General features: G+C 42.4%; 1 protein-coding gene across 1 annotated transcript in view; it reads left to right on the top strand.

The window, feature by feature from the left end:
* Slc16a10 (solute carrier family 16 member 10) overlaps nt 1-11382 on the top strand; it is a 101168-nt gene that overhangs the window by 59819 nt on the left and 29967 nt on the right. Inside the window, exons 2-3 of the mRNA XM_021174405.2 lie at nt 1037-1181; nt 4953-5406. Coding sequence (XP_021030064.1) covers nt 1037-1181; nt 4953-5406 — 599 coding nt within the window. The remainder of the gene's footprint in view (nt 1-1036; nt 1182-4952; nt 5407-11382) is intronic.

The following is an 11382-nucleotide window of genomic DNA, read 5'->3' as shown; positions in this document are numbered from 1 at the left end:
GCCTGGCTACCTTTTTTTTTTTTTTTTTTTTTTTTTTTTTTTTTTGAGTTGTGGAAAATAACATACTTGCAGAGAAGAAAATAAAACATTATAGTTTTATAAATAATGGTAAAGTAGATACCCTAAAGTTATTGTCCAGGTCAGAAATAATACTATGTATAAGCAGAAATTTACTATATAAAAGTCAATTTCTTTAGGACAAAAACCAACCAAACAAAAAAAGCCAAACCAAGCAAACCAAAGCCCTAAGTCCCGATGCTCCACAGATGTTCACTTCTGATCTCCTTGTTCCAGAGTGATAGTGATCTTTTCTCCACTGCGTTAGTCACAGGCAGACATGGTGGCTCGCACCTGGACGTCTAGGCATCTGGAACGCTAGTTGAGACAGGAGAACTGGGGTGAGTCTGAGGCCAGTCATGGCAACATAGTCAGTTCCAGGCCAGTGGAGGCTACAGAGTGAGACCCTGGATTACAGAAACATCCTAAACAATAGAGTTATAGTCACTGTCCTGATTTTAGTGGTCATTCCTCTGCATTTTGACCTTCCTGGCATAAATTCCTAAACTAAACGTATTGGGAGTGTGTGAGCGTGCGTGTGCATGCACACGTGTGTGTGTGTGTGTGTGTGTGTGTGTGTATAGGGTCTTACTGTGTCATCCAAGCTGACTCGATCTCATTTTCCTTCTATCCTAGCTTTCACGGTGCTGGGACCACAGGTTGCTCCACTTGTCCAGCTTTTATGAATTTTGTCTTGTAGATTATAGATTGCTTAAGATCACCTATCAATTAGACAAAGTCATAGAAGAGTGTTCAATTAATTTAAACGCACAAACTTTTTAAGAATTCAATTAAATACAGTTGCTGTATGAATTACTACTGGCCAGGTACTTAAGCAGGTGTTGAGGCTTGCTGCTGATTTGCTGTGGCCTCTCTTTCCTCTGCCTGTCAGCGTGCACCAGTGGTCTTCTTGGAAGTGATTTAGCCACCTTCTAAATACAGCTTTCGATGTTGTAATGCTGTCCCTCTTCTTCCCCAGCGTGGGTGGGCTCACTGTCCATGGGCATGATCTTCTTCTGCTGCCCCATCGTGAGTGTCTTCACGGACATGTTCGGCTGCCGGAGAACAGCTGTTGTGGGGGCAGCTGTGGGATTCATTGGACTCATGTCCAGTTCTTTTGTAAGGTAAGGACGTAGCCGCCACTTCATGTTGTTCTTGAGCCTTCCAGGTTCAAACTTCGCTATTTACAAAGAGAATCCCCTCAAAATCTTAACATTCCATAGATCAGAAGTGTCTGCATAGCAGCATTGCCAGAGGCTAAACATTTAAATTCATTTGCCTGCAGGGCCCAATTTAAATGTCAGGATGTATGTGTTCACTGGAGCCAAGAAAAATGTGTTTCCATTTGTCTTAATCTATTTACGTAAACCCATAAAGGAAACTATTTATATTTGTGAGTTATCTAAACCTGTGGCTTGAGTTTAAAGTCACTGCCATCTTAGATCTAAAGGGTTGAGTAAGTGATATTTAAAGTAATAAGCTTGATAGGAAAATTATTTTATTGATGAGAATAAGGTCTTTTAAATCAGTGCCAACCCAGATAGAGAATTCCAGTCTTTGGTTTAAGAAAATAATAACTATTTAAAAATATTAAAACATTTTAATATCATGACAAAATGAGGTGGTTAAATATTCTTGAAAACTTAATGTCATAAACAATATCTATTAGAAGAAAAGATGCAGGCCTCCAAAGACACTAATGTCAGGACACGCTATGATGTTCAGAGCTCTTGTCCTCAATTCTCTTTGTGGCTCTGAGAATTTCAGTTAGAGGAACACTGGTGTACTCTGCCACACTGGTTGGTAGCAGGGGCCATTCTCCAGCTGGGGCTTATCTCGCCTCTCCCCCATGCCTACTCTCGTGTTCCTTAGTTGAAAACCATGATGTAGTCCGTGGTGGCAGTCAGAAGGGATCCAGCTTATACAATGTCCCTGCTTTCTAAGTTTCTTCTTATTTATTCAGAGGCATGCTTAGCTTCTCACGTCACTCCATACACGCACAGCTCTTCCTCAGTCTAAGCAAGCAGTTAGCATTTGTATTTTTCCCTTCAAATTCTACTCAGGTTCCTCCAAATTATACTTCTTAGTAGAATAAGAAGGTTTTCATCTTTATTTTATTTATTTATTTATTTATTTTGGGTTTTCGAGACAGGGTTTCTCTTTATAGCTCTGGCTGTCCTGGAGCTCACTTTGTAGACCAGGCTGGCCTCGAACTCAGAAATCCGCCTGCCTCTGCCTCCCGAGTGCTGGGATTAAAGGCGTGCACCACCATGCCCGGCAGGTTTTCATCTTTAAAGAGCCTTTCTTATGGCTTCTAAACCTCTTGTATAAAAAGAAAAGTTTGTTTGAGAGTCTGTGGATACTCATGTACTGAACCTGTAGCTTTGCCTCTCCTGAGGGCTTGGAGAGACTGCTAGGAGGAAAGGCTCAGAGCCTGCTCTCCAGCTGGATATTGTAGCCAGTGTGTGCCTCTCCTTCTTCTGTCTCCATATCTCAAAGCCCAGGAGAAGCATTTCCAGAGACCACATTGACCTTGATATATGTAATATCCTCCCATGACTCAGTTTCGTTGTTTAACCTGATAGTGAAAGGCTGTCAGACCATTACCGAGTGTCACAGAGAAAGTAGGTATAAGCTACCAGCGTCAGGTGGCAGGTCCACTCTTCCTGTGATTTTTCTTCTGCCTTCTAGGGAGCCTTCTCCAGCACACTGGTCACACCAGTGTCCTGGCTCTGAGTCCTTGTAATCTTACTGACTTACACTGCAGTTAGATGTCCAATCTCAACCACTGAAAGCAGCTGTTTTGTCCTGAGGACAGAACAGTGACACAAAGGTTTACAAGAAGATGTGAGGCCAATCTCAGTAATTGCCTGAGATTTCAACTCATGCTCCAAAGACTGCTTCTGCTGTACACACATGCCCATCTGGCTTCATCATCTCCGTATCGTGGCGTTCCTATAGCACTTGATATTTGTGATAATAATGCCATCAATACTGGTTCTAATATATGTTTTGAGGGAGGCAGAGAAATGTACAATAGATTTTACCTTTTCTTTAAAATTGTTTTGATTTTTGAGAATTCAAGAACTTGCAGTTATTTTGGAAAACTGCTTATGTGGAAAATTTCATACAGAATGAAGCATTGGGAACTCGAGGCTAATCTCTGCCATATGGGGAGAGACTTTGTCTAAAACCAAAACAGGCAACTTCCCCCTCCATCTAAAAAGAATGAAGCGGGGGCTGGAGAGATTCCTCAGTGATTGAGAACACTGGCTGTTCTTGCAGAGGACCTGGGTTTGACATCCAACAGCTGCACAGTAACTCACAACTGTCTATAACTCCAGTCCCAGGGGACTCAATCACTCTTCTGGCCTCCTAAGTACCAGGCACACATGGAGGACGATGTGCACACAGGCGAAGCATCCGTACACACAAATGCAGTAGTAGTAATTAAGATATACTTTTAAAGTGAAGTTACTTGTTCTGTACCATCCTTACTGGGATAGAGATAAAAGTACTTCTTTAAGCAGGCCGTGACTTGAAGCCACAAACACTTTTCAACCAAGTTTCTGTTTATTGTGTCTTTTGAGTCAAGAGTAGAGGTTTGGTCAGTGGTCATCAGAGCGAAGTGAGGTTAGTCTGGAAAGGTCCAAAAGTAACTCTTAACGGTAGAGCTGGGCGTGAACTCATGGGGCGGGGGAAGGGCCTCTCAGGATTGCCAGCATGCCTTAATTTGATCAGATCCGAGTCCATGTGATTCCTCAGTATACTGGGAAGTGAGCATTATTGTTCAAAATTTAATTATTAACCAGCTTTATCTTTCTTGGTTGGTTTTACTACTGATAAGTCGCCTTTTGAATTGACTTTGCAAAAAGGAAGAAAACATGGCAACTTCTCACTTGATTTCCTTTAGTCCTTACCTAAATTGTTTCAAAGCACACACCCCTTCACTGTCCTAAGAGATGTAGTTATTTGATTAAATCAAACATTCTTCTATCCTTTACTATTCTTTTGAGACATAAGAACTTACTATAAAAGTCTGAAGACTGAAATCACTGCTGGGCACACTTAGTTAAGTCTTAGTGCAATTGGGATGTCACTTCTCGTTATCTTGCACAATGCAATACAGGAACAGCGCAATACAGGGCGAAGGTTGGTTGGCAGCCCCGGGCCAGTGCGGGTGGGAGGAGTGCAGCTGCTCTTCCATGCAAATGTTCTTGACAAACACTGGGAGACAGTACCAAACATAGTCTTTTCTTGGTGTATATTGCATAGTAAGCACCTGGGACGTGCCATAAAAATAATGAGTGTGCACAGTTCAAGTGTAATTTAAAAGTATTATTTAGGAAGATTTTATTGTCCGTTCCTGGCAGCTCTTTTCTGAGCTGTGCAGAGCACAGTTCTTACTCAATGCTGTATGTGGTTCAGTAGAAGTCCTTGGCAGGGAACAGGGGACAAGGCACTGATGACCTTAATGGTCAGTTTTCAGACATTCAGATTAAATGAAATATTTTACTGCTGTATTCTTGATTTATTAGCCTTTTCCCCATTTTTCAGAGAACATTGACAAGATCTGGTTTTTCTAGGGGAATTCCTTTTAAGATTTGCTCCATATTCCATGTGTATGAGTGTTTAGCTGCAGATATGTATATGCACCCTGTGCATGGCTAGTGTCCGCAGAGACCAGAAGAGGCTAACTTTGATGCCTCTGAGGTGGAGTTATGGGATCATGAGCTGCCATGTGGGGTCTGGGAACTCAGTCCAGGCCCTCTGCTAGAGCAGCAGGTGCTCCTAACAGCCGAGGTGTCTCTCCAGCCTCTCTATGAGACTTTCTTTTACCAAGCACCATTAAGAAAAGATTAAAGCTCTGTTCTGTCTCTTTCATCTTTACGCAGCTCCATCGAGCCTCTGTACCTCACCTATGGAATCATATTTGCCTGCGGCTGCTCCTTTGCCTACCAGCCATCACTGGTCATTTTGGGACACTACTTCAAGAAGCGCCTTGGACTCGTCAACGGCATCGTCACGGCCGGCAGCAGCGTCTTCACAATCCTGCTCCCTTTGCTGTTAGGGAATCTAATCAGCAGTGTGAAGCTCTTTAACACGCTGCGGATCCTCTGCATCTTCATGTTTGTTCTCTTTCTGGCTGGCTTTACTTACCGACCTCTTGTTCCCAGCGCCAAAGAGAAAGAGAGTGGGGGCAGCAGAAGCTCATTCTTCTCCAGGAGAAAGCTTAGTCCTCCAAAAAAAGTCTTCAACTTTGCCCTCTTCAAGGAGACAACCTATGCAGTGTGGGCTGCTGGGATACCACTTGCACTTTTTGGCTACTTTGTGCCTTATGTTCACTTGGTAAGTCTGCATCTTTGGCTCTGTTTGTAATAAATATCATCAGGTCACACAGGGAGATCTATCTAGATGAGCAAGACATGTCAGATCGAAGTCTGCCCCCAGACTCTAGGAATGAAAGGTTTTTCAAACAAGAAAGTTCCCCCATCAGACAATCAAACAAAGGGTCTAATGGTGTGCTTCAGCATTCTAAAAATCCCAAACAAACAGTTTTTTAAAAGGGGAACTAAAATCTTGGAATGAATTATATCAAGGTAAGATATGTGAAATGGGTAAGATGCTGCCAAGCCTGACAGCCTGAGTTTGCTGTCTGGCAGCTCCCACAGTGGGAGGCGAGAGCCAGCTCCTGAGGGTCATCCTCCAGCCTTCACTGCTGCAGCTAGGAGCCCCTCCACCACCCACGCCCCCAGGAAAGAAATGTAGCAAAAAGGTCTGATCAATCACTTCCAGAAGGAGCTTGCTGATCTCATTCAGGGATAAATTGAGTGTAATGACCTTGTTAATATTAATAATTTTGAACAGATGGATGCAGAAATTACGTAGTTAACAAAATGACAGTGACTAACACAAAGAAACATTGTATCTATTTGTGAGATACTTCTGGAAAACACAAGAATTCTCATCAGAGAAGTATTTGAGAAATGACAGGGAAGATTTCAATGAGAGAAAAGCCTTAAAGTTTTATGGGAAATTAGGATTTCAAGTGATCAAGCCTTTTCTGTCATTTTCTTCAATGTCGACATTCAGCCTGCTTACACTGAATCACCAATAAACAGCATCAAGGTATTTGCCTTAGGCAAAATGTACTCAAAGGTGCGTGTGCTCTCTCTCTCTCTCTCTCTCTCTCTCTCTCTCTCTCTCTGTGTGTGTGTATGTGTGTGTGTTGTCTTCTTTCTCTTCCTCCTCCTCCTCCTCCTCCTTCTTGTGGTCCTCCTTTTCCTTTTTTTCTTTACTCTTTGTGGTGGAAAATAAATACAGTTCAATAATGAACAAAAACAGCGTTTGCTTCAGTTTTTCTTTGGTGTATGTTCTAACTGCGTGGGTGGGTCGGTTGGTTGTTTCTGTTTAAACCTTATAGTCTACTTTGGGATAGCTGTAATTTTTCTTCAGTTAAAATTTTTGGTAAAAATAACAGTGGCTCACAAAGTTCCTAGGCCTAGAGCATCAGCTGATAACCACACCATGATTCCTTAGTGGGCTCCTGTGCACAGTTCAGAAAGATATTGAGCCAAGGTGTTGTGATGAGAGGTGGGGAACATGTCTGGGTTTGGGAATAGTTTTGCTCTGTGAATTCTCTGTTGAGGACAAGCTGGGATGGTACGAAGCAGCTAGCCTGGCAGTGGAAAAGCATGAGCGAGGACTAGGGGCAGGCATGGGAGTCATGTGGCATTCGTAGTAAGTAAACCTGGTCTTGTTAGTCCTTCTTCATTCTTTCAGGTGTCTCTGCAACCATTGACTTAGGTTTTGTTGGAATATGGGTCTGTTGAGAAACACTCAGCTCTACCAACCTACCTCTGTGACAGTTTCTTAGTTGAAGAAACACTTATTGTGTATCTCCATCCCTAGCCCCCTGTTTTGAGACTGACTATGTAGCTTAGGCTTTCCTCTGTGAATTTCCTTCCTCTGCTTCTGTAGTTACAGCATGTGTCACTGAGCCCAACTTTTTTTCTTTTCTAATTCTCATTGGTGCTAAAAGATAAAAACACTCGGAGAAATGGCCATATCTGGTTATAAGGTTTACAATTAGCTAATTTCACATTTTACTTAATCTGGCCCTTATAATAAATCTGCAAAGTAGGCAAGTATATCATTGTAACTCCTGGTTTATAGCTTCACAGGAGAAAGCTAGTTTTTGCTTAAAGAGTTAGAAAAGGTTTTATGGCATTGGGTCTTTGGGGGCATGAAGTGTTATGTAAACACTGGAGCTTTGATTAACTAGGGGATGAGCTTTACAGTTTGCTTTTCTTTGAACTTCAGAAGCATCATGAAGTGCTCTTGGCTCTATCCATAATTTGAAAGTCAATGTGTATGCTTATTCTCAAAGCAAGTTTGGAAATTTTATTTTTTTGCATTTGATGTGTGTGTGTGTGTGTGTGTGTGTGATGTCTTATGTAGCTTAGACTGTCTTTGAACTTCTGGTCCTAATGCCTCCATGTCTCAGGTATGGGTATGCACCACCATGACTAGTTACAGTTGACTTTTTAAAAATGAAGAACCAGATACCTCTCGGTCAAGCCTGTTTGCTTACAATCTTAATGTGTGGCTGCAAGTCTCATGGATCAGAGTAAGTGAATTGTGAACTTCTAAGCAATTCTACCCTTCCAGAGAGTCAGGCCTCAAACCTTGAGTTTTCCTTAGCTCCTCCCTCTTGATAGAGTCAGGAAATTCTGGCGGCTTGCCATTCAAAGTCTATCCAGTATCTGACCACTCTTCACTATTATTGACACCAATACTCGAGCCCAGGCCACCCTTGTGAGGAGGTCAAGGGGCAACTCGGAGGGCTTAGTTCCTCTGTCATGTGGGTTCTCACACTCATCTTGGCTGCCATCCTTGGCTGCGCGCGCCTTCGCCCCTGAGCTGTCCCGATGACTCGTCACTGTTCTCACTGATAGATGAGTTGATATATGACACATAAATTGTTCTTACACTTCCGTTGTTTTAAAACTGTATGGTCTGTTACATAGGTCCTAAAATGTCTTAATTCCTCTGTCATGGTTGCCAAGGTAATTAAGTTTGTATAAGGCAATAAGCAGCCAGCAGTTCTATTCTTGTCTTATGGGTCCTGGATTATATTTGTTTGCTGACATTAGCATGGCTGTGCTTTTCATAAGAGAATGCTAACAGAAGCTTTGTGGGTGGATCTTAGGTGTTTACTACAGGAGAATTAAGTGCTTTCAATGTCCACAGGGCAGCAGTTGCAGGATTAACATTCTTGTCCCTTGTATACTACACTCAGGGGCTCCTGTTAATATGTTATACTTCCTGCTTCCCACAGTTAACCCCAGAGAGCTTTTGTAAGAACTTAATTCTGATGCAGTAAAGTGAGGGACTTTTGATCAAAATTCCTTTCAGCATTTTACCCCCAAGGGATAGTTTTAGTATGCCTACAATTTATTCAGTTAGTTTTCCTTTTTTTTTTTTTTTTTTNGAGACAGGGTTTNTCTGTATAGCCCTGGCTCTGTAGACCAGGCTGGCCTCAAACTCAGAAATCTGCCTGCCTCTGCCTCCTGAGTGCTGGGATTAAAGGCGTGTGCCACCATACCCACCTTTTGTTTTCCTTTTTTTTTTTTTCTCCCATTAAAAATATACATCATATGTAATCTTAAAAGGAAAAAAAAAATCTAATGACCTTAAAGTGGCTTACAAGATTCTCCATGGTCTGGCTTCTGTTGCCTCAAGGGTCTCTCCTGGCTTAATGACCTTAAAGTGGCTTACAGGATTCTCCATGGTCTGGCTTGTGCTGCCTCGAGGGTCTCTCTGACATGCTGCTTTGCTCACTAAGCTCCTGTGTCCATCTTCTCTCTACTTAGATGTGCAGAAGGCACTAAGCTGCCCTGAGTTCTACGGTAATCTGGCCATAAGTGAAGATTTCTTTCCCACCCAGCATCCCCAAACTCCTCACATCTGTCCTTCTTTTTCTTTTCTTTTTTTTTTTAAACAGCACTTAATAGTTTCTAATCTGTTTTAATAATTGCACATCTATATGTTTTGCTAGGATGTAAATCCCATGGAATTGGGATCTTTTTCTGTTTGGTTTGATATTAGTTCTCAAAGCAAATAACAGTGTCCAGCACACAGTAGGTGCTCAAACATTGGCTGGAAGATCGCTATATTATGCATAAGTCTAAAGCAACACTTGTAGTATTTATAGTCTTACCATTTTGCTCTTTAAACTCCTTTACATTCATGTCCCAGTGAAACTCATTCAATGCGTAACACATGAGCTCAAACTCAGCAAACCCAAGATTAATGATGTATCTACCAGTGTTGGCAGTTGTTGGTGGGGGGTGGGGGTGGGGTGGGGAGACGTGAAGCCTGCTTGCTGCTCTGATGCCCACTTTATAGATCTGTACTGACACTACAAGACAGATCGACAGTTCTGTGTCTAGAGGAGAAAACCTCAGATCCTGAGGTGGTGTCTATGGGAACAGATATTGGGTGAGGAATTTTAGCATGGCCACAGATCATTAACTTGGGTCATGTCTGTCTAGAAATGACAGTGGTTCTAAAAGTTTTTGTACTGCTGTATGATGTTGGCAGTTTAGTTTCAGTTGCTGTCAGTGTCTCTTACCAGTAGAAACCCTGCAGCTCAGCAGTTCAGCACCTCTTTTCTTTGACTCAATGTGGCCACTGGGCTTTGTTTTTAGGCTTTAGGCTTTGAATCACAAAAGTCTTTATCAGGATGGCAGGCTTGTACATGGAAAACATGTAATGTGTTATTCATTAGCTCTATTACAAAATGTTTTGAGACAAGATCTTACTGTGAGGCTGGTTTCAGAATTTTTGTTTGTTTTGTTTGTTTGTTTGTTTGTTTGTTTGTTTGAGACAGGGTCTTTCTGGGCAGTCCTAGCTGTACTGGAACTCACTCTGTAGACCAGTCTGGCTTCCTGCCTCTGACTCCACAGTGCTGGGGTTAAAATTGTACATCACCATCCCTGACTTGGTTTCAAGTTCTTAATCTTTCTAGTTCACACTCCCAAGTATGGGGGTTATAGACATAGCATACGTTATCATAGCCACCCAGCATTAGTTTTTCTTTTCTTTTCTTCTTTTTTCTTTTTTAAAGAAAAATATATAAATAGATTGTTCTTGTGGCAGACGGTTCCAAAAGAAACTTTGACCTGGTAGAGATAGCCCATTTATGTGCTGTAAGATGGTAGATCATTTGCCTGCTAACAGTGCAATTAAGTGGATTCCTAAGTCCACTTATAATTGAGAATAAACAAGATGTACTTTTAAACTAGAATCACTCCAAGGCAAACAGGCACATAAATAAGAGATACTGTTCTGACTTGGATGGTGCCAGATGTTATCAGGGTGTGTTGTGGGCATTGCATGATTGGGACACTCGAGTAGCCCGGCAGCTCTATTCACTCAGCTCTAGCCAGATCATGTGGTGCAGAGCCATGCAAGCAGGGGAAACAAACAGTCTTTTATCTTTCCGTGGTTTCCCCAGAGGCAGGTTCTGGTTCAATTCTCACAGAATGGATTGTATGAAGCTGTTTCGGAGCCACATAGTGGCTTCAGTGGGGCGCAGAGCATAGAGCTCAAAGCGGGGCTGGGACGGTCACTGGGATGCTCAAAACTGAGAGTGGAATGGGTAGCAAACGTGTGGGAAAGCCCTGGCTCATTCTGTGAATCTGTCTGCAGCTGCTCTCCAGCCACACTAGGTGACACCCATTGTATTTGTCCTGCAGATTCCTCTCATGTCAGAACACAGGCAGTGGTCACCTAGCTATCCTAATGCTTAGGGTATGGTTTGCAGCAGAGAAAGGACTCAGAAGGGAACTAGCTCTTGTTCTAAAGTGACAGAATAAGAGGACCCGTGTAACCCCATTCCTAACTCCTTCATCCTCTCTTCTAATGGGCAGGTCATCTGAATATGAGAAAGTTAAATCCACATAAAGCTGCTTTCTATAGCTGTCACAAGCAGAATATGAACGTCAAAGTGCTTTATGTTCAGTTTTGTTTTCTACAATGAATGTTAACCATAACATAACAAAAATGTTATTCTTACAATAGTTATTTGTTAATCAAATTTAGGCGATGTATCTTACAAATAACTATTGTAAGAATGTAAAGGGCCTCAGTTTAGAGTCACCTACATTTATCTGAGGCCATTGGCCTGCAGCAAAGGGCCCTACAGACTTAGTGTGCTGGGAAAGTCACCCCTCTTCTCTCTGGCTAGCAAGTGGTTTCACCAGGGGTTTCTGTCTGCCCTTCCTCCCCTCCCCTCCCCTCCCCTCCCCTCCCCTCCCC

Source organism: Mus caroli, chromosome 10 (genome assembly GCF_900094665.2).
Source record: "Mus caroli chromosome 10, CAROLI_EIJ_v1.1, whole genome shotgun sequence".
NCBI lineage: Eukaryota > Metazoa > Chordata > Mammalia > Rodentia > Muridae > Mus > Mus caroli.
Note: the sequence above shows the minus strand (reverse complement) of the source record. Positions and strands in the feature narration are given on the sequence as shown.